This window comes from Canis aureus, chromosome 21, assembly GCF_053574225.1.
Source record: "Canis aureus isolate CA01 chromosome 21, VMU_Caureus_v.1.0, whole genome shotgun sequence".
Classification (NCBI taxonomy): domain Eukaryota; kingdom Metazoa; phylum Chordata; class Mammalia; order Carnivora; family Canidae; genus Canis; species Canis aureus.
The window spans coordinates 9,847,131-9,871,934 of record NC_135631.1 but is presented as its reverse complement, the minus strand read 5'-3'; the positions used below and the strand labels follow the sequence as shown (position 1 = coordinate 9,871,934).

At 63.0% G+C, this 24,804-nt stretch overlaps 2 protein-coding genes across 2 annotated transcripts; one reads left to right on the top strand and one right to left on the bottom strand.

Moving 5' to 3' along the window:
• The first annotated feature begins 769 nt into the window (after positions 1 to 769).
• LSP1 (lymphocyte specific protein 1) lies at positions 770 to 22,091 on the top strand. The gene is made up of 12 exons (XM_077864278.1): positions 770 to 880; positions 9,670 to 9,807; positions 12,704 to 12,938; positions 14,252 to 14,385; positions 14,645 to 14,873; positions 15,220 to 15,312; positions 15,576 to 15,619; positions 15,790 to 15,871; positions 16,915 to 17,049; positions 17,398 to 17,475; positions 17,620 to 17,722; positions 21,643 to 22,091. Exons 1-11 carry the CDS (start codon positions 786 to 788, stop codon positions 17,707 to 17,709), a joined length of 1,353 nt encoding a protein of 450 aa, XP_077720404.1. The 5' UTR covers positions 770 to 785; the 3' UTR covers positions 17,710 to 17,722; positions 21,643 to 22,091.
• On the bottom strand, positions 18,195 to 24,668 carry PRR33 (proline rich 33). The gene is made up of 2 exons (XM_077862885.1): positions 24,598 to 24,668; positions 18,195 to 20,520 (listed from the first exon to the last, which is right to left on the bottom strand). The coding sequence occupies exon 2, from the start codon at positions 20,509 to 20,511 to the stop codon at positions 19,195 to 19,197; it is 1,317 nt and encodes a 438-aa protein (XP_077719011.1). The 5' UTR covers positions 20,512 to 20,520; positions 24,598 to 24,668; the 3' UTR covers positions 18,195 to 19,194.
• Positions 24,669 to 24,804: the final 136 nt, after the last annotated feature.

Sequence of the window (24,804 nt, the reverse complement as noted above, 5' to 3'; positions counted from 1 at the left end):
GATGGGATGGGGATAGGATGGGGACAGGAAGAGGGACAGGATGAGGACAGGGACAGATGGGATGGGGACAGGGCAAGATGGATTGGGGATTAGATAGGGCAGGATGGGGACAGGGATGGGGACAGGATAGGATGGGATGCAAATAGGATGCGGACAGGGACAGGGAGAGGTAAATACGAGGACAGGGACAAGATGGAATGGGAACAGGACAGGATGGGATGGGGATCAGATAGGGACAGGACGGGGGTAGGATGGGGACAGGATGGAATGCGGACAGGACAGGGACAGTGATGGGAATAGAATGACAGGACAAGATAGGAGGGAGACAGGGACAAGAGTAGGATGGGGATGGGGTGGGAAACAATGGGACAGACAGGGATAGGAGGGGGACAGAAGAGACAGGACTCGATGGGACAAGGGAATGGGATGATGGCCAATAGGAAGGAGAAGTGGAGGGAAAACAACAAAGAGAAGGGATGGACAGGGCAGACATGGGGTGCTCCAGGGGCGTGGGTGCTGTGGAGGCTCGGCAGCCCCTCCCACGTGTCCACTCCCACACTGTCCGTCCTATACTGTCCATCCCACACTGTCTGTTCCACACTGTCCCCTCCCACAGTGTCCCCTCCCACGGTGTCTATCCCATGTGTCTCCTCCCATGTGTCTCCTCCCATGTGTCCCCTCCCACAGTGTCCCCTCCCACAGTGTCCCCTCCCATGCTGTCTATCCCATGTGTCTCCTCCCATGTGTCCCCTCCCACAGTGTCCATCCTATGTGTCTCCTCCCACATGTCCCCTCCCACCCTGTCCTTCCCGGGCTGTTCACTCTGCACCATCTGTCCCACTGTCCCCAGCAGCAGAGGGGAGGAGGCCCCGACGGCCAGGTGGTGTGGGTGCTGAGTGTGGGAGGTGGGGCGGCCCCGTCTACTGCCCACTCCTGGCCCACCGCAGAGATGGGAGGAGGCACCAGCCAGAAAGGAGGGAGGGAAGGCCAAGAGGCCAAGCAAGGGCCGAGAGAGAACCCCCACGGGGAGGAAGGACAGAGAGTGCAGAGGGGGACTCGTGCACCGGGGTTGGGGCCGCACAGCGGGATGCACGCTCTCCCCACCCGACCCTCCTGCCACCCTGCGCCAGCCTTTGGGAGCCATGGAGCTAAAACCCCAATGTGCCTTCCCTGGCGGCTGGGGGAGCCCCAGGTCGGATGCCACCCCACTCCATTCTGCATCCTCTCCTGTAATGGGGCAACCGCAGGAGCCACAGGCCAGCCGTGAGGGGTCACATAGCCCCCAGCTCTGGGCAGGGTCCTCAGGGACAGTGACCTGGGCAAGTCCTACCCGACCTCGGCCAGTACACCATCCCAAGGCCAGCCCGTGTACCCATTATTGTGCCTAGGGAGCTGAGGCTCAGGGAGGTTTGAGGCCTGGGGGGCAGGTGGGAGAGGGTTCTGGGGAATCACAGGACACAAGGCAGGGGGGGGCACGAGGACACTGATCAAGGCTAGTCCTGTGGCACCGCCCCGGCTCCTCAGGCCCACCCCCAGCACTCCCCAGATGCTCCATGGGGGCGGGCGGCAGTGAGGAGCACCTCAGAGGAGGGGCCGGGGTGGGGGGCAGGCAGGGCACCCAGGGCTCCAGCAGCATCAGGCGGAGGGTTGGGCTGCTCCGCACACTCGGGGCCTGGGGGTGCAGAGCCAGGGGGGCAGAGTCGGGGGACAGAGCCGAGGGGTGCAGAGCCAGGGGCTGCAGAGCTGGGGAAGGCAGAGCCAGGTGGAGCAGAGCTGGGGGTGCAGAGCCAGGGGTGCAGAGCCAGGGGCAGAGCTGGGGGGATATGAGAGCTGAGGGGCAGAGCTGGGGGAGAGTTGGGGGGGCAGAGCCGGGGAGGGGGCAGAGCCAGGGGTGCAGAGCTGGGGGGACAGAGCTGGGGGGATGTGCAGAGCCGGAAGGCAGAGCTGGGGGTGCATAGCCGAGGGGGGAGGGAGTTGGAGGGGCAGAGCCGGGTGGGGGATGTGCAGAGCCCGGGGTGGGGGCGGCAGAGCTGGGGATGCAGAGCCGGGTGGGGAGAGCTGGGGGGCAGGCTGGGGGGGAGAGCCGGGGGGCAGAGCTGGGGGGTGTGCAGAGCTGGGAGCCCGCAGCCGACTGTTGGAGGCCAGGCTGTGACTCCCGCCGTGGGGGCATCCAGGTTCTGAGACCCCGGGGTGGGACTGAGGAGGAGCGCCGTGCCCGGGACCCCGGGGCTGAGGAAGAACCACCCGGGTACGAGCGGGCAGGACGAGGGGGAGGGCGGCAGAGGCTCTAGCTGGTGCCAGCCACCGGTCGCGTGTCCCGGAACGTGCCAAAGCCTGGCCCATGAGCAGTGCTAGAGCTGTGCCAGGCCGCCCAGCCTGGCTCGGGAGTGACGGGCTCCCCCAGAGGGCCGGCCGGCGCCGAGAGGAGCCTGGGTCGGACCCGGAGGTGAGGCAGGGGCACCCCGCGGTCAGTCTGCCGTGTGGCCCCGAGGTGGGCCCGAGCACCGCACAGGCGGGGCAGGGGGCAGGGGCGAGTCGCTGCCGCGAAGGATGCGGCTTGGGGAGGGGCCGGGGCCGGGGCCGGGCAGCCTCCTGGGCAGCCGCGACACTTGGCCCAGACCCCTGCGGCGCTGTGGTCAGGGACTCGCAGGAGGACTGCGTGGCGAGCGCAGTGCGTAGGGCAGAGGGAAGAGGGGCACAGGGCTGGTGCCGCTCACAGCCACGCCGGAGTCCCACAAGCAGCCTCACCTGGAGAGAGCGGGGCCTGGACCTCTGACCCCAGGCCCACAGGGTCCAGGGCAAGAGGCTGAGCACGGAGCACATCATAGGAGGTAGGACGCCCAGCAACAGGGAGGTAATGGACCAGCCAGCAGGACTCAAGCTTGGTTCTGGATCCCCTACTGTGGGGTGGAAGTGGACGGTCCCCGACCAGCCTCTGTGCACCAAGGGGAGGCCTGGGAGAGAGCGGCCTGGGGTCCAGAGGTCCTCGGGGCCCCCAGGTCGGTGCTCTGTGGAGCCAGGCTGTAGCCACTCCTGAGCGGGCAAAGCCCCCCTGGGAAGGCTTTGGGGACATAGACTCCATCTCCCTCAGGTTGGAGCCGTCTGCCAGGGTGTGGGCCCCCGAGCAGCAGTGAGTCCCCACTTCCCTTTGGGCCACTGGAGCGGACGATGAGGGTCCGCCCTCCCAGCCTGGATGCCTTGGGGGCCGGTGATGTGATGGGTGGGTCTGGGCTGCGGCTGCCCTGACTGGCCTTGGGAGGCTGGCCCCCCAGAGCCTTCAAGGGTCCCGGCAGTTGCACATGGCTGGTCTGGGGTGACGGTTGTGGCCGGAGGCTGGGGTCTGGGCGTTGCCCAGGGCACTCACGGGAGGGACCGGTCTGGCCAGGACACTATAGCAGGGGCAGCTCACACACGTGAGGATGGCGGGGGGGTGGGGGGGGTAGCCAGTGACCAGGCAGCAGTCAGGGGCCTGGGGCAGGGCTGGGGCCTGGCGGGGCTGGAGCAGGATGTGGCCACAGGGACAGATGACTCCCAAGGGGCACCCACGTGGGGTGTGCTGGGACCATGCTGCCCTGGGAGGGGTGTGGGGTTTACATCTGGACCTAGGGGGTGGTGGGGGGCGACAGAGCAGAAGGAAGGGGTAGGGACGCCCGCGCGCCAATTTGCTGCGCCACCCTCTCTGATGGGCGTCTGTCTGCCCACCGCGTCCCCCGTCCTGCCAGGCCGGGCACAGGCATGGGCGCCCCTGCCCTGGGGGCACTTCCTGCAGGCTACTCCCCCTGGTTCAGAATGGGGCCCTCCTCTGTGGTCCCTGAGCCTTGCTTGGGGTCGGCCCCTAGGGTCCCAGAGGGCAGGGACCTGGCTGTGTGTGGGCCCTCAGTACCTGGCAGGACAGAGGGCTGGCTCAGGGAGGGAGGGGAGGAGCCAGAGGCTGAGGGGAGGGACGCATGGGGGGACAGGCCAGCCCAGGCCTATGCGCAGAGGGCTGGACTGCAGACCTGAGCCGGCTGTAGACATCAGGGTGTCATCAAGGGGGACCAGGAGCCCAGCTAGCTCAGGGAGGGAGGCTGGAGATGGTGGCTGTGGTGGCTGTGGGTGCTGCCTCCCCTTCCTGGGAGGAGACCTTCCAGCCCGTCTTTGGCCATCCGCAGGGGTGATGGTGCCCCCCAAGTGGGGTGAGAGCCAGGTGGCATTCTGAGGCCAGGGATGGGGATCTCAGGTGGAGCAGGGCCTGGCACCAGTGCTCCTGAGGGGTCCCTGGTGACCACAGAGCACTACCCTCAATAGTCTGCCCCTGTGGTCGGCCAGGAAAGACGGGCAGAAGGGGGATTCCTTGGCTTTGGGGGCTATGTGGGGGAGCTCGGGGTTCCCCCAAATAAGAGGCCCCCAAGTGCTGCCCTACCGGGGAAAGAGGAGGGGCTGCTGGACAAAGAGGCTCGGCCAGGGCCCTATGGAGAGGACACTAATGAAGGAGGGGCCGGCCTCGTGGTGGGAAGGGGACACCCCTTCTGCCTGGGGGCTCAAGGCTCATGTGGATGGAAAGATGCCAGCAGACAGGCTGCTTGGACCTTTGCTCCCTCTCCCCTGAGGCAGGGTTCGGAGAGCCCAGAATCTCCCCAGGGGCTGAGAAGGAGCTAGAGCCCTGCTCTCGGGGCTGCTGTATGATGCCCTGGGCTGGCACGTGTGGTACGTGGATGTCATCACAGGGTTGGCCTCTGTCTGGCCAGCTGTGGGCTCCCAGAGGCTGCTGCTGAGCCCCATGTCTCCTGGATCAGCCTGTGCCCCTGGCCTATGCCTTTTGGGGTACCAACCCCCTGGGATGGTGGGGAAGCCAGCTTTGCAGGCAGATGTCCCCTCCTCTGGGAAGGCTTTGCAGCTGTGACCTGCCAGCAGGGCCAGGAGGGATGTGGGGTGGGGTGTGGGCCAGCTTCCCTTTTGGGGGGCCCAGGTCTGCCAACAGCACCCCCAAGAGGAAGCAGGAGTTAGGGTGGCCCAGAGAGGGGTCTCAGTCCACACCTGGCTGGGCAATGTCAGCACCCCTTATTATAGCTGGGGAGCTGAGGCCGGACCTGGAGTATCACCCTGGGAAGGATGTCAGAAAGACCAAAGCCACAGCCATGCCCTGGCCCCGCCCCTCCTCCTGAGGTGACCTCCTCAGGAGGTCTCCCAGAGACCTAATCTGCCCCCACCCTGCCCCGCCTCTCCTGGGAGGGACCATAAAGGGGAGAGTCAGGAAGGGGAGAGTCAGGAAGGGCTGACTGCGCAGCAGGGTGGAATGGGGCACTCAGCAGGGACACCAAGCTCCCCCCATGCCCCAGGGTGGGGTGAAGGCCCAGGCTATCCCCATCCCTGCAGCTCTAACCCCTAGGACACCCAGCATGGGGGAGGAGGGAGACACGAAGGGGGCCCTCCAGGCCTTTCTCTGCCCCCCAGGCCTGCTCCCTGATGGTGCCTCCCCAGCTCCCTTAGGGGTTTCTGATCCCCCGGGCTCTCCCCAGTTTGGCCTGGGTCCCTGCTCACTGGCAGGCCCTCCTGACCATGTCCCTGAGAGTCCCCATGTACCCCACACTCTGCTTGCCCAAGCCCTCACTGGGGTGCGGGGCAGATGGAGACACGTGGCAGCTCTACAGGCTGCTGTCTGCCCACGCCACCTCCCCAGGACGCCTGCGTCCCCCCTCCTGCCCCCCTATGCTAATCAGAAGGCCTGATCAGGACCTCTCAGGGCTGTCCCCTGGGGACTCAGAGACTCTCCTGTCCAGCTGCCCACAGCTGCCCCTCCCTGGCTGTGGCCACACTGAGCTCTTGGGTCCCTGGCCTTCTCGGCTCTCCTCTGCAGACCCTCTCCCTGGCTCATCTTTCAGACCTCAGTTCGAGGTGGCCTCCTGGGCTCCCTCTGGGCAGGGTTTGGGCTTGCCGGGGGCGAGGGGGGGGTAGTGTCTACCGGCCCCCTCCCCCAGGCTGTGCCTTCGAGGAAAGAGGTTGTCTCTCCCCATGCCCAGCGGGGCAGAGACACACCCAGAAAGGTGCTGCTGGAGGGGGATGGCCGGGAGGGTGGGCTGGGCCCCAGCCAGGGGCGGCGGGTGGGGTGTGGAGAAGCCAGGTTCCCGGCAGCTGCAGCACCCATACCCGCACCCCTGGCCCGGGGCAGCAGCGTGCCCCTCCCGCTGCCCCACCCACTCCAGGCTCTCCCCCCTACAGGTGCACCCTCTGCCTCTCTGTGAGGATGAGTGACAGCCAGCACCCTGGCAGTGCCACACCTGCAGATCCCAGATCCTCCCTGCACTACAGGGAGGACCCTGCCTTGCCTGACCAGCAAGGGGCACCCTCCAAGTGGCCCAGCCACAGCTGCCCTCCCCCAAGCTCCCTGACAGGGCTCCCGACCTCTGCCCTTGGGGGCCTGCTCTCTGGTTGTTGGGGACCCCTGGAAGCCAACACAAGAAGGCCTCTCCGTGAGCTCATGCCCCTCACTCTGTCCCTTGCTCATGGGCTCTCTGGCCACTCAAGGGACCAGTCGCACTGCAAGTGTCCACCCCGGTGGAAGTGTAGGAGACCCTGGGGAGGCGGGCCACCGGAGACCTGTGCTCCCTGCTCCCCGTGGGGTGCCGGTCCCACTTCCTAGCTTCTACCCGCTGTGGTGGGGGACACCTGCGGCCAGGAGGGTCCCCTGTAGGCCTAAAGGAAGAACTCCTCTGGCGGGGAGCCCCCTCCACTGCCAAGCTCTCCCCATGACTCTGGGCTGACCTTTAGGCACCAGGACTGGTGGGGTGACCCACAATCCGCCTGCAGGGGGCAGAGTCAAGCTGGGACCAACCCTAGGCGCAGGGCCGGAGGGGGGGCAGGGGGGCAGGAAGGAGGAGGAAGGAGGTGAGACGGCAGGGACGGCCAGGCGGGCTCAGGACCATCTCATCCTTGGACCCTGGTAGAGAGACAGGAGGGGCTGCAGCGGGAGGAGAGAGGGGGCTGGTGCCTCGAGCGGGGGCCAGCAGGGGCAGCCCCTGAACTTGGGGACCCCCACCCAGAATGGGGAAGCCGGGGTCTGCGCACATTGGTGAGTGGGGCGAGGCCCCGTGGCAGAGCCTGCTGCTGGGGGTGCGGAGCCCCACTCGCAGCCCCTGGGGCTGGACCCTTGGCTGCTCGGAGCCAGAACAGACACAGGAAACAGCCTAATTGCATTTGCTAAGGAACAGCAAATCCCTTACAGCTGCACTCGGGCTGAGCCAGGGGCCATGGGGCGGGGGCGGAGGGGGGGCATCGCCGGTGTCCTGACAGCTCCGCTCAGCCTGCCAAGGGGTCTGGGCTGCTGGCCGGGGAAGGGGGGCGCCTTTCCCAGGCCAGAGGCCCCCACCCCACCCCAGGAGAGCCGCCCCCTCTCAGTTCCCAGAACGGAGCCCAGCTGTGGAACAGTGAGGGTGAGGTCACGGGAGGGGCCAGGAGGGGCTGCATTACTCACATCCTGGGGCTGGCGGAGGGAGCAGGCGAGGGGGAGGACTCCTTGTCCTCAGGCCGCTGGGTCTCCCCGCGTGGGGCTGGGGGAGACACCCAGAGACCCCTACCCTGCACCCCTACCCTGCCCTGGGGAGGTTCAGGGAAGCACAGGCAGACGGCAGGTGGCAAAGGGTGGCCCTCGGAGGGCCGGCTCCTTAGGGATGCTGCTCTCAGAAAACATGCCTCAGTCTCCCTCCCGGGCCACTGTTGGGGCGATGGCAGGAGCACCAGGAACCAGGGTGCCGCCATTCCGCCATTCTGCCCCGCGCCTTGTTTTCTGAGTCTGTGTGTGCAGGTGGACATCTGAGGGTGTGCAAGCATGTACGTGCTGTGGGGCGTTTGGGAGCATGGACACGTGAGGACGTGTGCGTCTGTGTGTGTGAGGGAGGCCCGGCGACGCGGTGCGTGTCCGTGGGGGAGTCTCTGCAGAGCACCAGCCTGCATGGGGCTTCTGTGGCCTGGACACATTGCCATACAGCGGCCCCCAGAGGTGCTGTGCATATCTGTGTCAGGGGTGACGGGACGCAGTGTGGTGCCTGTGCTCAGATTTTGGTGGAAGGGTCTGGGGAGCAGGAGAAACCGCCCATGGGAGTTCCTGAGAGTGGGCATGGGGCGGGCCTGAGGCCGTGGACATAAGTACACGGATGGGGCCACCCACACCACGCCTGGTCATGCACAAGCACCCACGCACCGCCCACTGGCCGACACAGACATGCCCATAGGCACTTGCAGCCGAGACATGGGAGCAAAGGGAGCAAGATGCCCAATCTTGTCAGGAAGGACCAGGAATCCTTCCCAGGGTGCCCCCGGGGCTGCCCCCCAAGAAGGCCACTGGGCCCACTCTCTCCATCCTGCAGCCAGAGACCTAGCACGAGCTCCCCCTGTACCCACCTGCTCCCACCCTCCATTCAGAGGGCCTGCCGGTGTGAATGGTGGGCAAGGCCCCGGACCCCAGGTCCCCAACAGTCAAGAGCACCCTGGGTGCTACCTCTCCAGAAAACATGGCCCCATGGCTTTGAGCCGAGGCCCTGGAGCAGGATGGGAGCCAGGTGTGGGGCAGGAAAGGCTCCCCGGGGCCCCAGGGGTGGGAGCCAGAGGCAGTGCTGAGGAGTGAGGGTGGGCAGACTCGGGGTGCTGAGGTCTGAGCACGGCTGGGATCCCCGGGGGGCCGTGGTGGGGAGAGTGGGCCCAAAGCGGGAGGCGTGAAGAGGCCTGGCTTTTGTCTGGGAGGACTGAGGAGAGATTAGATCATGGCTGGCAGGGCTGCTGAGACCATGGAGCCGGCCATCCTGGCCAAGGCAGGAGGAGCAGGCTGCAGGGTCAGGCAGCGGACACCGGCAGGAGAGGATTGAGACCCCTGCAAAAGCAGAGACCAGGACTCCCCTCTTGGGGTCCAGGGAGACTGGGGTGACAGGGCCATGTCGGTGGCCAAGGCCTGGGGAGCTCCCTCCCGGGACACCAAGGGTATGAGAGCTGCTGGGCCAGGGCCAGGGTCCCAGGCCCACCTCATGCAGTCCTGAGTGAGGGACCCTGAGAATCCATGAGGTCAGCAGACACTGGGAGAGGAAGCTCTCTCATGCAGGCCTCAGTTTCCTCATCTGTGATACAGCCCAGAGAGAGGTCAGGCTCAGGCTGGAGGCAGCCTTTTCTGTGGGTTTTGGGCCCTTTTGAGGGGCCACCTTCTTCCAACAGGCCAGGCCCTTGGGGAGCAGGAGGGAGCATCCCAGCTGGGATGGTTGGGTGACGAGGTGGCTGCCTAGCTGGGTCTGCCCCTGGCCAGACCCCAGCCCGGCCTGGCACCACCTGACTGGCCGAGGCCACAGTCCCTTGATTCAGGTAGGACGTGGGGCACCAGCCTTCAGGCCCCTCCAACAGCCCTGTCCCATGCCCTCTGCAGCCCTAGGACTGTGCCTGTCTGGGTCCTGGCTCTGATGAGGCTGAAGGAACCTGGCCGGTGGAGGGGACACGGGGGTCTCATTCAGCACTGGGTGGCTCTGGGCTTGCCTGGACACAGGAGCCCCTCCGTCCCCAGGCCTCCAGAGCCCTGGGAGCTGCCCCCTGGGTCCGAGGGCACCTTCATGACATGACATCTGCCTTAAGGACACGACCCGGACAGGAGAGTCCTGCTTGGACCGGACTGGCAGGGTGCGGGCAGTGGTGTGACTGTGTCTTGCTACTCCCCAGGCTCACCACTCAGTGGAGCGTGGAAGATGAGGAGGAGGCCGCCCGGGAGCGGCGCCGCCGGGAGAGGGACCGGCAGCTCCGGGCCCAGGACGAGGACAGAGGCGGCCAGTCCCCAGAGCTGCCCGAGCAGGAGACCCTGTAAGCTGTCCCCCCCACCCCCACCCAACCAGCTCTCCTGGCCCTGCACCCGTGGGCAGAGCAGTGTGCTGGTGGTTGGGCCCCGGGTCAGGGGTCCCCGAGCAGGTGAGCCCATGGAGGGGCTCAGCCCAGGAGCAGGAGTGGGGAGAGGTCTCAGGGTGAGGGTCCCCAAAACCCCTGGCGCCAGCGAGCCTGCTGGCCGGCCGGCCGGATGGACTCACGTGCGGCCACCCCTCCCAGCCCGCCTCCCAGAGCGCTGACTCAGGCTCTGGCCGCCCCCCGTGGCCCCGGCCCCTGCTTGGACCGACACTGACCCCAGCTGCGTGGCCCTGGCCCCGGAGCCCCCCGCCCAAGCTCCCTGCTGCCGGTGACTCATGGAGGCTGCGTCCAAGTTGGCGGGGCCGCAGGCCGGCTCGTTTCCTCCCTGGGCCCAGGAGGCCCCCGCGGCCGGGCTGGGCTGTTTTTACAATAATGCCCCCCTTCCTCCCGCCGCTGTTTTGTTCCATTTTCTCCGAGTCAGCAGCTCCGGGCGGGGTGGGGTGCTGCAGCGGTCATGGCCCCTCCGGCCGGGTCCTCCGTCTAGATGGCAGGGACTGGGGGCAGAGGGGGGCCCACCAGAGCCAGATCTCAGGCCTGCCATGCGGGGACTGGGTGCAGGGGCTTCCTGGGGAAGGAGCATGTCACCGCAGCCCTGGGGGCTCAGCTAAGGGGGTAGAGCAAGACCGGGGACCCCAGGGGGATAGAGGAGGCACAGCCCAGTAGGCAGGGGACCCTAGACTGAGGGGGGGAAGCACAGCCCAGCTCTTGGGGAGCCTTAGACTGATGAGGAAGGCACAGCTCAGCTCTCAAGAACCCTAGACTAAGCGAGGGAGGCATAACTCAGCTCTCAAGAGATCCTAGACTGATGGGAGAGGCATGGCCTAATTCTCAGGGACCCTAGACTGATGGGGAGGCATGGCCCAGTTCTCAGAAGGCCCTAGAGTAATGGAGGCAGCATAGCCCAGCTCTCAGGGGACCCTAGACTGATGGAGTACGTATAACTCAGCTCTTGAGGGACCCTAGACTGATGAGGAAGGCATATCCCAGCTCTCAGGGGACCCTAGATTGATGGGGGAGGCATGGCCCAGCTCTCAGAAGGCCCTAGACTGATGAGGGAGGTATAACCCAGCTGTTGAGAGGCCCTAGACTGATGGGGGAGACACAGCCTGACTCACAAGAGACCCTAGGCTGATGGGGGAGGCATGGTCCAGCTCTCAGGAGACCCTAGGTTGATGGAGGAAGCATGGCCCAGTTCTCAGGGGACCCTGGACTGATGGGGGAAGCAGGCCCAGCTCTCAGGATGCCCTAGACTGATGAGGGAAGTATAACCCAGCTATTGAGAGGCCCTAGACTGATAGGGGAGACACAGCCTGACTCGCAAGAGACCCTAGACTGATGAAAGAGATATAATCCAGCTCTTAAGAGGCCCTAGACTGATGGGGGAGGAATGGAATAGCTCTCAGGGGACCCTAGACTGATGGGGGAGGCATGGCCCAGTTCTCAGAAGACCCTAGACTAATGGGGAAGGCATAGTCTATCCCTCAGGGGGCCCTAGACTGATGGGGGAGGCATGGAATAGCTTTCAGGGGACCCAAGACTGATAGGGGAGGCATGGCCCAGTTCTCAGAAGGCCCTAGACTAATGGGGGAGGCATAGTCCATCCCTTAGAAGGCCCTAGACTGATGAGGGAGGCATGACCCAGTTCTCAGAAGGTCCTAGACTGATGAGGGAAGTATAACCCAGCTATTGAGAGTCCCCAGATTGATGAGAGACATAGCCTGACTCACAAGAGACCCTAGACTGATGGAGGAGGGATGGAATAGCTCTCAGGGGACCCTAGGCTAATGCAGGAGGCATAGCCCATCCCTTAGGGGGCCCTAGACTGATGGGGGAGGCATGGCCAGCTGTCAGAAGGCCCTAGACTGATGGAGGAGGCATAGCCTAGTTCTCAGAAGGCCCTAGACTACTGGGGAAGGCATAGCTCATCCCTCAGGGGGCCCTAGACTGATGGGAGAGGCATGGAATAGTTCTCAGGGGACCCTAGACTGATGGGGGAGGCATGGCCTTGTTCTCAGAAGGCCCTAGACTGATGGGAGAGGCATGGCTCAGCTCTTAAGGGGACCCAGACTGATGGGAGAGACACAGCTCAACTCTTAAGAACCCTAGACTGATGGAGAAGGCATGGTCCAGCTCTCAGAAGACCCTAGACTGATGGAAGAGGCATAGCTCAGCTCCTGGGGAGCCCTGAGGTGATGGAAGAAGCACAGCCCAGGTCTCAAGAGACCCTAAACTGATGGGGGAGGCATAGAATAGTTCTCAGGGGACTCTAGACTGATGGGGGAGGCATGGCCCAATCCTCAGAGGCCCTAGACTGATGGAAGAGACAGCCCAGCTCTGGGGGGGCCCTCAACTGATGGAGGAAACTTAGCCTAGCTCTTGAGAGGCCCTAGACTGGTGTGGGAGGCATATTCCAGCTTTCAGGGGACCCTAGACTGATGGGAGAGGCATAGCCCAGGTCCTAACAGGCCCTAGACTGGTGGGAGAAGCAGCGCCTAGCTCTTTGGGAACTTTTAACTCATAAGAGAGATAGAGCCCTGTTCTGGGGGGTCCTGGGTAAGAGGGTAAGACACAACCTTGGCCTCAGAGAGCTCCAGACTGTGGGGGAGACACAGCCCTGCCCTCAGGGACTCTCTAACAATGGGGAGGCTCAGCCCAGCCATGGGGTGCTGCCTCCAGCAGATAGAGTCCCCTAGCCCTGGAGCCCAGGGTCCAAGGAAGGGAGCAGGTGTGGGTGATGGGAATAGCGCTGCCCCTCGGGGCCTGGCCCAGCTCTGAGCACCCTGTACTACTTTTTCAGCCTCAGCCTGAAGCCTTCGGAGGCACCTGAACCAGATGAGGACGAGGGTTTCAGCGACTGGTCCCAGAAGCCAGAGCAGCGGCCACAGGACTGGGGGGCCGGGGAGACCTCCAACTGTGGGGAGCCCCCTTGGGGCGAAAGTCCGGAGGGGCAGCAGGAGGAGGACAGGCAAGTGGGGGCCAAAGTCTGGAGACAGGGCTGCCAGGCAGGGGCTTCCCCCAAGCCCCCAACCTGTGCCTGAGAAAGCCACCAGCCCCGCAAAATGCCCTGGAGCTGGGAACAGGGGGAAGGGAGGAAGAGAGCTAGACGGCGGGGCGGCGGGCCGAGGGGCTGCGGGGAGGGCTGGGGAGGAAATCTCATTCCTGGGCTCCCCAGGGCCCCTGGGCCCCGTCCAGACCAGCTGCGGCCCGGGCCGGGTGTTGCCACATCAGCACACATCTGCAGCCCACTTACGTAATGGAGGCTCTGCGCCCCTGCCGCCCGCCCGCCCCTTCCTCCCTCGGGGCTGGCTGATCTCCATTCCCACGGAGGGGAGCAGGTATTTCCAGATGTGCGGGCCTGTGAGCCGGCCTGGAGGGACAAGCTTTCCAGATGTGCAGACGTGTTTGCTGGTCTGAACGGGGCAGGCGGGGGTGGGGGCCAAAGCGCCCCTGGGGCCCAGGGATGGGGGACTGCTCCCTGAGCCTCACCCCCACCCCGATTCAGGGGTCGAGTGCTCCCCACACCCTGCAGGCATGCTTAGGGCCCCTGACTGTGGGCAGGGTCCAAGCTCTGCTCAGGAGCTTCAAGCTTGAGGGGCAGGGTCCCCATTGCCTTGAGTGTCACCAGACCCATGTCTCTCCGGTCTCTGGGCCACCTCCCACCTCTCAAGGCCCCTCAGGAGCCTCGAGCTCTAGCTCAGACCCCTCCAATCATCACACCACCCTTCCTCCACCCTACAAGCAAGCTCCCACACCCCAGGAATCAGCTACCTCGCTGGGGCCCTGGTCCTGGCCGACCCCCTGCCCACCGGTCCCCATCTGTGCCTCAGTTTCGCCCATCTGCCTTTGGGAATCAGTGCACACTCTGCATTTCTAAGATGGGTCTGGGGTCAGCAAGGACGGGCTGTACACTGGTGTCCCTGGCTATAGCCCGGCTCCCTCCTCTCCCTCCACAGGCCACAGCAGTTCCCAACAGCAGGGGGCACTTTGGCTCTTCTGTCAAACCCTTGGGTTCTCAAGCAGGCCTCCTCCCCGCCCCACACCTGCCCGGTCCTGGTGCCCGCCGCAGCTGAATGGGCCCTCTGTGTGCCTGCTGCTGGCTCGGACTGACCCACCTTGGGCGGTGGGTCTGGGTCTTGGCTGGCACCAACCCCAAGGGGCGTGAAATCATGGAAAATGCGAGAATTTCCCCTCTTACCCAGGTTCAGTTCTGCGCAAAGGCAGAGCCACGCTGGCCACCGGCAGGCATGGCCAGTGCAGGCAGCCCCTCTATTCAGGGGTGTGATTCTAACTGTGACCTCTGCCCTTGCCTTGCCATCCAGCTGACCAGCCCTGAAACCTCCCACAGACCCCGCCCCACTCCTGTGTAAAACCCATCCTCCTCAAGCTACTTGCCTCCCTCACGGAGCAGGGCAGGGGCCGAGGCCAAGTGGGGGCCGAGGCCAGCAGGGTGGACACGGACAAGCACAGCCGGGGACTGGGGCCTGTCCAGAGATTCTGCACATCGGGTGGCCCACAGTGGACAGAAAGTCTTGCGCGGCTGAGCTGGGGCCGTGGGCGCTGTTCACCAAAGGGCCCCAGGGATGGAGGGCTGCCTCTGAATATCCTTGGACCCATTTCCCCAGTGAGGCTGGGGTCTCAGGATTCCTTGGCATTCAGCTGGTCTGACCAGCCTCCTCTTTCAGATGGAGAAACTGAGGTTTAGAAACAGGAAGGGACTTGAGGCAAGCAACTGAATGAGTTTCTATGGGATTGCCTCCTTCTTCCTCCCCAGGTCCCACCAGCACGCCTGCGGGAACCAGGATGGTGACGAGCAGAGCCCAGCCAGAGTGCCCCTGGAGGAGTTGCACCTGAGCCCTAGCTCGGAGCTCCAGGAGGGGCTGGGAGCAGAGGAGACAGATCCCAAGAGCCCAGAGGGGACCATCCAGGGCAGCCTGGGGCCAGCAGAAGCTGAGGAGGCAGATGAGCAGGTGGTGGGACCTCCCTTTGGGGTGGGCTGGGTCTGTGTCTCTCCTGACTATGTGTTCTGTGGGCCTTGTAGGGCTGGCCTAGAAAGGGGGCCCACCCCCAGCCCCGGACTCTGTAGCACCCCCATTCTCAGAGGGTAGAGGGGCTTGCTGGCCCTGGGATCAAGTGACTCTCCTCCAGACTCACCAGTCCCTACTGCAGATAACTCGAGAGCCAGAGCATGTCAGGGCTGGAAAGGGCCTGCGGCCCAGGGAGGGAAAATGTTTGCTCTAACAGGTCCTGGGGTGGGGGGGCAGGAGGGGTGCAAAGGGGGTGTTCATCATATAACCTCAGATATTCTGTTCCTAGCACCAGAAATGCCAGCAGCCCAGGACACCCAGCCCCCTGGTCTTGGAGGGCTCTACTGAACAGGGCTCGCCTCCCCTGAGCCCCAGCACCAAAGTACGTCAAGGCCCAGAGCCTGCTGCCTTTTCCTCTTTCCCAGAATCACAACCAAATGACAGCCCCAGAGAGGCAGCCACACATCACCTCCAGGAATAGGCACATCTTGCTCTTTCTCTGCTATCCCCTCAAGCCAGGCACTCAGCACAACCCTGAGAAATGAATCAGTGGAGGGCTGGATTGGTAGATGGGAGCCACTGGGGCAATGGGAGGGAGGTGGTGGGCTCTGGCTGAAGGCTCACATCTCTGCTTGCCCTCTGCAGCTCGTCGACAGAACCGAGTCCCTGAACCGCTCCATCAGGAAGAGGTGTGCCTGCTGCTTTCCAGACTAGGACTTGGGGTTCCCCAAGAGAGGGTTGAAGAGAGAGGTCCAGGGGCCAGAGATCCAGGGGCCTGAGGGAGCTCTGGTAGGCGCTTGGGGTGGAGTGTACAAGCCAAGTGAGGGAGCATGGGTGTAACCCTTCTCCTACCCTCCAGTAACAGTGTGAAGAAGTCCCAGCCAGCCCTGCCCATCTCCAAGATTGATGAGCGGCTGGAGCAATACACCCAGGCCATCGAGGTATGTTTAGGCCTCTCTTCTTCTGCTGGGTCCCTCCTCCATTCATGCACCCATGTCCCATCCAACCTACACCCTCCATCCAACCAATATCCTGCCCCCATCCAACCAAGACCCCTCTATCCAACCAATATCCCACCATCCAACCAACAGCCCTCCATCCAACCTACACCTTCCATCTAATCAAGACCCCTCCATCCAATCAATACCCCTTCCTCCAACCTACTCCCTTCATTTAGGCAAGACCCCTCCATCCAACCAAGACCACTTCCTCCAATGAAGACCCCTCCACCCAACCAAGACCTTTTCATCCAACCTATACTCTCCAACCACCAAGACCCCTCTAACCAACCAGTATCTCTTCATCCAGGCAAGACCCCTCCATCCAACCTGCACCCTCCATCAAATCAAGATCCCTCCAACCAACCAAGATCTTTCCATCCAACCAAGTCCACTCCATCCAATCAAGACCCCTCCATCCAACCTACACTCTCCATCCACCAAGACCCCTCTATCCAACTAATACCCCTTCATCCAGGCAAGACCCTTCCATCCAACCAAGACCCCTCCATTCAATCAAGACCCCTCCATCCAACCAAGACCCCTTCATCCAACCAACACCTTTCCATCCTACCACCACTCATTCAAACTTACACCCCTCTATTCAACCAACACCTGTCCATCCTACCGATATCCCTCTCTCCAACCAACACCTCTCCTTTTAATCCATGCTCCTCCAGCCCTTTGCCATGAGCAGCATGACAGTGGCATATCTGTCTCCTAAACCACCATATTACCTGTGCTTTTCAGATCAAGAGGGTGTTTCATGAGTACACCAAATGGAGGAATATGCTTTTTTTCTTTCTTTCTTTCTTTTTTTTTTTTTCAGCATGCCCTGCTCTAGCCCTTCACTGGGAAAGCACTTCTATGGAAATACAAAGATATAGAGGAACTTGTCTGTGTGTTGGAGGGTCTCACACTGGCCTCTCTGACATGTCCCATGTGGCTATTCGCTAAAGTGGTCCTGGGCTCTTTCTCTTCTGCAGACTGCTGGCCGGACCCCCAAGCTAGTCCGCCAGCCCTCCATTGAGCTGCCCAGCATGGCTGTGGCAAGCACCAAGAGCCGATGGGAGACAGGAGAGGTGCAGGCTCAGTCCACTGCCAAGGCTGCCTCCTGCAAGGTAGGAACCATCCCAGGGCCAGGCAGGGTCTCCTTGGTAAGGCAAGTTTGAGACTGTCTAGGCTGACATGTGGGTAGACAGAGCACTAGGACTTTTGGGGGGCGGGTTCACCAGGCTGCCCCCAGTGGCCCCCAGAGTGGAAGGTCATGTGGGGAAACTGGTTGGCCCAGGGCAAGTAGATGGTGCCACCTTTCCTTTCCTACCTCCTCCCCTGGGCTCTCCCATAAGGAGGCAGGTGGGCAGGCCCAGGCCCCAGTCGGACAAGGCTAGGCAGGAAAGAGGATCAGGGCTTCGAGTGCCCCACAGTCAAAGGCCTGCATCTGTGACATGTCCTTCCTCTGCCCCCAGGATATTGTAGCTGGAGACATGAGCAAGAAAAGCCTCTGGGAGCAGAAAGGAGGCTCCAAGACATCATCGACAATTAAGGTAGGGTCTAAATGTGGTTGATGTAGGGAGGGCAGGCCCAAAAGCTGAGAGTAAAGAGGGTCTCTGCTCAGTGCATTTGGGAGGGCTTCCCAGAGGCAGCAGCATGTCCCTTCTGTTCTCACCTTTGTTCTCCTTCCCCAGCAGAGCACCCCATCTGGAAAGAGATACAAGTTCGTGGCCACTGGACATGGGAAGTATGAGAAGGTGCTCGTGGATGAGGGCTCAGTGCCCTAGGCAGTCCTTCCTGGTGAGTCCAGGGCAGTGGCCCAAGCATGAGGCGTTGTGTGTGTGACATGTGCCCTTCTGAGACCGTGGCAGTATGGACAGGGCCTGCTTGTTACAGGCTGCCAGGGCGGCCTGTGGGGGCCGAATGCCTGGCCTCGAAGCTGGCGGGAACCCCAGCCTGGCTTGGTCTCCCTGCCCAATAGACTCCCCTGCCCAAGCCCGGTCTTACACCAAACTGAATGCTTTTCTTGGGTGGCTGGCTTCAGCCATACACAGCTCTACTGTGTAGGGACACTCCAACTTCCTCCTGGGAGGCAGATGAGCTCATCCCGGCCACTTTAGGACTAGTGTCAGAGGAGGTGGGTGGAAAGGGGTCCTGGGAGCTTCGGTCTGGGTCTTCGAGGGGCCAGAACCTTAGTCTCACTCTCCCAGTGGGAGTCTACTCCAGTTTCCACCGCCCTGCCCATCACCTGGTGAAGAAACATGGTCAGCTGTTGTGGTTAGACACACTTTATTAGTGGCCTGGGTCCCAGGATCCATTATAGCACCCATTACGCCCTGGGTGACACAGCTGGCTGCCTACTGGCTGCTTCTTCCCTCCTGCGTCCCACTCCCAGGCACCTCCATGTCCCTCTTCCATTGCTCCTGACCCATCAGAGCCCCTGGCCCTTGCCCTGAGGCAGACCCCAGCTGACAGTAGACAGGGAGCCCCAAAGCTGCATGAAGCCTGGGGTCCCCTTCACTGCTTCACCCGCTCTGCTGGGCTCTCCTGCCCTGGGACTGAGGACACCCTCCCCACCTGGCCATCGGAGCTGGGCCCCAACACACAGCGAGACATCCTCGCTTCGGCCCCACGGTGAGCCCCCTCACACCTTGCCCCCTTGTTGGCAAGAGTCTGGGTCTGGCTCCCTAAAACATCAGTCAAGCCACTGATGTAGCTGCAGCTCCGACCCTGACTGGTCCCAGAACTCTGCACAGTGAACATAAATCCCTCCCCAGTCCTTCATGGTGGTGGGGGCACCGCAGAGCTGAGCCCCAGAATGCTCCTCGCCCTATCAGGCCTCAGAGTCCATGTCATGCTTAGAGGCCCTCCCCACCTGCCTACAGCCCTCAGGAGTCCTGGGCACCCACCCTGTACCTCTTTGCCCAAGTCCTAGGCTGAGGGCCACCCATGTGAGTCAAATTATCCTCACCCCTCCTCACCATGGCACGTGCTTTCCCTCTCATGTGAGCCTGTACCCCATCAGCCCACCCCCGGTTCCACCCCAGGGCAGACCCTGCCTCTGGAAATGGGCCTCCACCCTCACCCCACCTGTCCCAGCCCCAGCCCCCCTGCACTGCGGTCCTTCCTCCTGCTATCCCTTCACCTGCCCCCCTGGCTACCCAGCATCTGTGGGGCCCTGGTGTCCTCTTTGGTGGCCATGGCTTCCCAGCTGGACCCCCTCTCTCTTCCGTCCACACCGTGGTCCTGGGCCCTGGTGCTGCCCGGGTCGCTCATTGGAGCCTCCAGCCAGCCGCCGTCCGGTTGAAGTTCTTGGGCCTGGAGGTCAGATCTGGGATGGAGTGGACCATAGGGGAGGGCCGGCTGGCCTCTTGCAGCTTCCGGGCGTTGAATCGTGGCCTGCACAGGAAGGGCAGGCGGCCCAGGCGAGTCAGGGTTCCAGCCCCCTCCCCAGGCCCAGCCGGGCTGCTCTGGGACTTGGCCACCGACATGCGATACAGCACCGCGTCCCACATCCTGGAAGCCCTGGAGGCGGGGGGCCGGGACACCAGGCCCATGGGGGCTGTCACCTCTTGCTCCCCATGCTCTGGGCTCTGCTCCGGGCCTGGAAACGAGGACACCTCTGCCTCCTCCATCAGCTGCTTCTTGAGGCGTGTCCAGCCACTGAGCCGGGGCTTGGGTGCAACTTTTGGGACAGGGCACGGGTGTGGGCCTGACAGTGGGGCAGGGGACGAGGCCCCATGGGGTCTGGAGACTAGCTCAGCCTCTGTGGTGGGGCCAGCCATGGGGGGCTCCTCCCAGTGCTCAGCTTTGGGAGCCTCAGAGGCTGGCCTGTGAGGTGAGGGTTCCGGGGAGCGGTAGGCAGGGGCTACAGGCACCACAGGCTGGGTGCCGGCCTCTCTGGACACGGAGGTCTCAGAGCCTGGGGGTGCCTCAGGCCGGCGACAGACAGCCTGGGCCTCAGGAGGCAGTGAGTGGGTGTGGGCCGTGGGGCCCGGGGGCTGGGCCCCAGGAGGGCATGGGGTCATGCCTGGGTCCTGCCCACCGGGTCCCTGGTCTGGGGCCGTCTGGCAGGGCTCAGGGGTCCCAGCCTGTGGAGATGGCACTAGCCGGATGTGCACGTGGCTGACGTGGGTGACACCTGCTGCAGGGGCTGAAACCTGTGTGAAGCCACTGGGGGCCTGGGTGGGATCTAGGGTCGGGGTCACCAGCTGGGGCCCCGTGGCCTTGAAGTGAGCGGCCAGGCTCCTGCACTGGGTGAAACTAAAGGGGAACACGGACTTCTGCAGAGGTGACGCCACGTGGTGGATGATGGAGCTGCGTGGGGAGCGGGGCAGGGTGGCCACAGGCCGTGGGGCCTCTGCAGGGCGCGGGGCCGTGGGCTCCTGGTCATGGTTGGCCTCACTCACAGGGGACAGGGAAGTGCGGAAAGCCCCCAGCGGTGTGGGAGGCCCGCCCCCAGTCATCTTCTTCCGGGCGGCTTTCCTCAGAAGTTTCTGCAGACGCAGGTTGTCCTTCCCTGGCTTGGGCAGCAGGGGTGGTGGGGGTCCAGAGGGCCCCTGGGGACACATGCCAGCCACGATGAGCATCGTCACTCCCTGGAGAGGAGAGGGACAGCCATCAGGCTAGTCCCCCTCACTGCCTGCACCCCTCCCGTGAGGGACATGTGGTTCCCCCATTATATGGGAGGACCTGAGGCCACAGGGTCATCACCTGACCACCAGAAGCTCTGCTTCCTGAGCCCTTGGCACCTGCCAGGTGTGTCCCTAGCAAGTCTGTCTGTGTCAGCAAGTCTGTGGGGTGGCTCCACCTCTGGCTTGCTTAGAAAGGAGGTCACAGAGGCCCAAGTCACTCAGTGGGTGATGGACGAGGGTGCCACCTGGGTGCACAGCCTAGGCCGTGAGACCCACGGGCAAGCTGCAAGGGGGAGGCACGTGCTGGGCCGGCGGCCCACCAGGGCAGGAAGAGCGCCTGCCCGCAGACGCGTGAGGGGCGCCGCGCCGTCGCCAGTCTGACCACAGGCTCGTCCACTGTGAGCCAGCGGTGAGGGTGGCGGCCAGAGGCTCAGGAAAGCTGAGGCTGCATCATCAGAGGTAGATTGGCCGGGAGGTGGGAGCAATTTTCGCTGAGCTACGCTAAATGGGATATTCCCGCAGACATCCTGGCTGGGGTGGTCCTGGCCAAGCCGCCCGCCCTGGTTTCTGGGCGCCACGTGCTTGCAAGGACGTTGACAAATGGCGTCTGGGCCAAGCCAGAGGCCAGCCGGTTTGTGGGAGGAAGGAGGCCCGGAGCTGCCGCCCTGTGGGGGCTGGCTCTGTCAGGCAGGAGCAGATCTGCCTGGGGAGGGGCCTGAGGGGTCTGCCTGGGGCTCCCTCTTGGCTGTGCCTGCTTCTGGGGGCCCAGGACCCCAGGAACCAGGGGCACGCCAGGTCTAACTCTGGGGCTGCCAGGCTAGCAGGCGAGCAGGCGATGGGCAGGGCTCCCTCCACGTTGAGTTCTGCAAAGGCCCAGGGCCCCGGGGCCCAGCATCGGGAAACAAGCTTCCACGGTGGAAGCAGACACAGGGCTTCTGTGTCTGGAGCAGGGAGGCTGCCCCTGGGGGTGGCGGGGGGGAGCGTAGGCAAGGTGGCCTACGGAAATGGGCTGGGGGCATGGAGGGCATGACGGGTATCCCCTCCCCAGACCGCAGCCTCACGCTCCCACCCACACCTGTGTTTCAGCTCTCCTGAGACTACAGGTGCCTCTGGCAGCAGCGTCCACGTCTGCAGGGGAGAGTCCACCAGACGCCCACCCCGGCCCTGCCATGAGAGCCGCCGTCATGGCCCGCTTGGCCTGCCCGCGCCCCTCCATCACCCACCACAATCATCGCCCCTCTGCTCATCAACCACCTGACTTCTCTCCCCTCCCACTCTCTAACCACCCTGCCTCCCACTCTGCCTGGCATGGCAGGAGCAGGAAAGGGACTATCACTGGTGATTGACCCAAGGAGCCATCCCGCAGAGGCCAAGGGTTCCCAAGGAAGGCCCAGGCTGAGCAGAGAGAGAACACCTGCTGGGGGACCTCCAGGTCAAGAGACAGAGACACCCGTACCACATTCTCAGGCCCTGCACCCCCCGCCTCCTGCTTGCAGCCTCCTCCTTCTAGTGCAATAAAGTTTGTGTGTTCCAAATGGTGGTTCTTTGTTCTCTAACTGAAGACTGACAAGGGAGAAGGGCCAGCCCGGTTGGAAAGCCCTCCCTACCCACCCTGGACAATGCTACCCCCCAGACCTCTGGCCTCCAGATTCAGACACTCTGTCCCATCCCATGACCCTCTGCAATGTTAGACTCTGAGATCTGAGGTGTGTGGTGGCTTATGTTGAGACCCACGTGATGGTTGGGGTCTAGTCCTCCTCTTCCAGAATACCTGCGATGCTTTCCCCTTGACTGCCCTGATTAAACTTTACTACACCAGTGAGCATTTCTGGTCTTTGACCCTAGCCTGTGCTCCCTCCAAAAAAATCCACCCCCCTTGGGGTTCTCCCCCATCCTAGGACCCAGGAGATGCTCCATGAAGATTTGGTGGATGGACAGATGTCGATGGTGGATGATGAGTGTGTGGAGAGATGGATGGGTGGAGGGATGGATGGATGGATGATTGGATGGATGGATGGGTGAGTGGATGGATGGATGGGTAGATGAATGGATGGATGGATGGATGGATGGATGGATGGGTGGATAATAGATGAAAGTGTAGGTTGATGGATGGGTGAAGGGGTGGAGGGATGGATGAGTAGATGGACTGATGTATAAATAGAAAGCCTGGTGGAAGGCAGCCAGGGTGGCTCAGCGGTTTAGCACCTGCCTTCCACCCAGGGCCTGATCCTGGAGACCTGGGATCGAGTCCCACATCGGGCTCCCTGCATGGAGCCTGCTTCTCCCTCTGCCTGTGTCTGTGCCTCCCTCTCCCTCCCCCTCTCTCTCTCTCTCTCTCTCTCTGTCTCTCATGAATAAATAAATACAATCTTAAAAAAAAAAAAGAGAAAGGCGAGTGGATGAATCTTGGGCAAGGAATGGTTAGGTAGATAAAGACTAGATGGATGGGCAGATGGGTGGATATACAGAAGGTGAATGGACAAAGAATCATTGTGAGGACAGCAGGTGGGAGAAGAGGCGGAGAAGCAGTTGGATCAGTGCTCGCCGCATGGACAGTGGGTGGGCAATTGGCTAGGTGGGTGCGCTGAGGGATAGCTGGACACCGGTTGGATGGACAGTGGAAGGGAGGAAGGAAGCTAGTGAATGTGAGAATGGATATATGGGAACAAATGGGGGGTGGAGTGGGTCAGAAGTGAAGGAGGAGACAGGTTGGGGGCCATGCTCATGAGCCCTGGGCCCTGCTGCCCTCATCATCTGGGGACCTCCTTCGAAGAGCAGGTGTTCTAGGCCTGGCTCTGTTCATATGTCTTGTTTTTGAAGTCTTTGGGATCACAATCTGCCTGTCTCCCCGAGGATGCTGTAAATACGGACAAGTCAGGAGTGTTAAAACTCCACGAAGCCACCACAACCATCTCTTCTCACCCACGGCCCCCTTTAGAGACTGCATCCCGGGCCACGCTCTGCCACTGGAGAGCATCTCCCAGTCGACATGCCTCTCTCCCTTCCCACTCTGCTGGATGGGACATCCACCAAGGGCAGCAGCAGAGGTGGCCATGCAAGGTCCACTCCTGGGCACTGAGACAGGACCAGAATAATGGATGGCACCACGGGATGAAAGGCAGGTGGGGTGGATGGTGCCAGGCAGCCAGCCAGCCAGTACCCTGGTCCAGCCTCGGGGAGGAGCACCCACAGTTTGTCTCCTCCGAGTACCACTGACATTACTGCTGCCACGATGTCAGGCCCCCATCTCTCAGAGCCTTCGAGTCAGGGTCCGCCCACCCAAAGGGTCCAGAGGATCAGAAGGGCCACTGCCCGAAGGGTACCCGGCTTGGAATGCTCAGGGACTGCCCCTGTGCCATCGGTCCTGCCCGCCTGAGAACCCCACGCAATCGCCCCAGCCTCCTTGTGTCAGGCACCAAGTGCCAGCCACCGAGTGCCAGCCCCATGCACGGAAGGCAGAGCAAACCAGTGGTCTACAGATGGTGCAGAAGCACCGAGGCGTGTGGGGTGGCAGAGGCACAGGGCTGTGGGAGGATCGTCCCCCAAGGGCTGCGTCAGCAGCTTCTATCTGGGGCCTGGGAGAGCGTAAGCCCGTGGGGCTGGCACCAGCATGGGAGCCCAGGACCGGTTCATGAGCCCTTGGGACCCGCCAGTCCATCCACACAAACTGGGGCCAGGACCCTGACCGAGGGTTCCTGCTCTCCCACCCTGGGGTCACCCCCAAAGACAGCTGGAGCCGGGGGGTCGGGGGGGCACCTCGCTCTCTCCTGGCTTCCTCCCTGCTCTGCGGCCTCATCAGCTTTGCCGGCTCCAGAAACCCATCCCCACTGTCCCCGGGCTGTGCTGTCCCCGAGGCCCGCCTAGACAACCCCCTTCTGGGGTTGAGCTCGGTCATCTGCCCCAACCAGAGCTGGGCCACCCCCATCCCCTGCCTCCAGCCCAGGTCCCCAGGCCCCCTCCAGCCCCCTGGGCAGGCCCCTGCCCTGCTTCTCTCCCCTCGCCCCAGCCTGGCTGGGCCAGGTGGACCGGGGTGTGGATTACCTGTCGAAGGCTCTCGGAGGCCTGCGGCCTGTCCAGCAGTGCCTGCTCTATACTGTCCCGTGGCACCACGGGCCTGGTGCCCCGAGGAGGAGGTCACGGATACCAAAATAAAACCTGTGCTATTCCTCTGACCTCAGCGCCCGCTCTCTGGCTCGGCCTGATCACGGAAGAGCACCTGCCAGAGGCCGAGGCCACTGAACGGGCAGC

What these genes read in the sequence shown, in the direction of transcription:
- LSP1 (XM_077864278.1), top strand. Translation starts at nt 786, where the DNA reads ATGTCCCCTCCCACCCTGTCCTTCCCGGGCTGTTCACTCTGCACCATC. An exon ending in AAGCACAGCCGGGGACTGGG is followed by an intron (nt 14,386 to 14,644) that starts GCCTGTCCAGAG and finishes CAACTGAATGAG; the next exon opens with TTTCTATGGGATTGCCTCCT. An exon ending in AACCGCTCCATCAGGAAGAG is followed by an intron (nt 15,620 to 15,789) that starts GTGTGCCTGCTG and finishes CCTACCCTCCAG; the next exon opens with TAACAGTGTGAAGAAGTCCC.
- PRR33 (XM_077862885.1), bottom strand. Translation starts at nt 20,511, where the DNA reads ATGCTCATCGTGGCTGGCATGTGTCCCCAGGGGCCCTCTGGACCCCCA.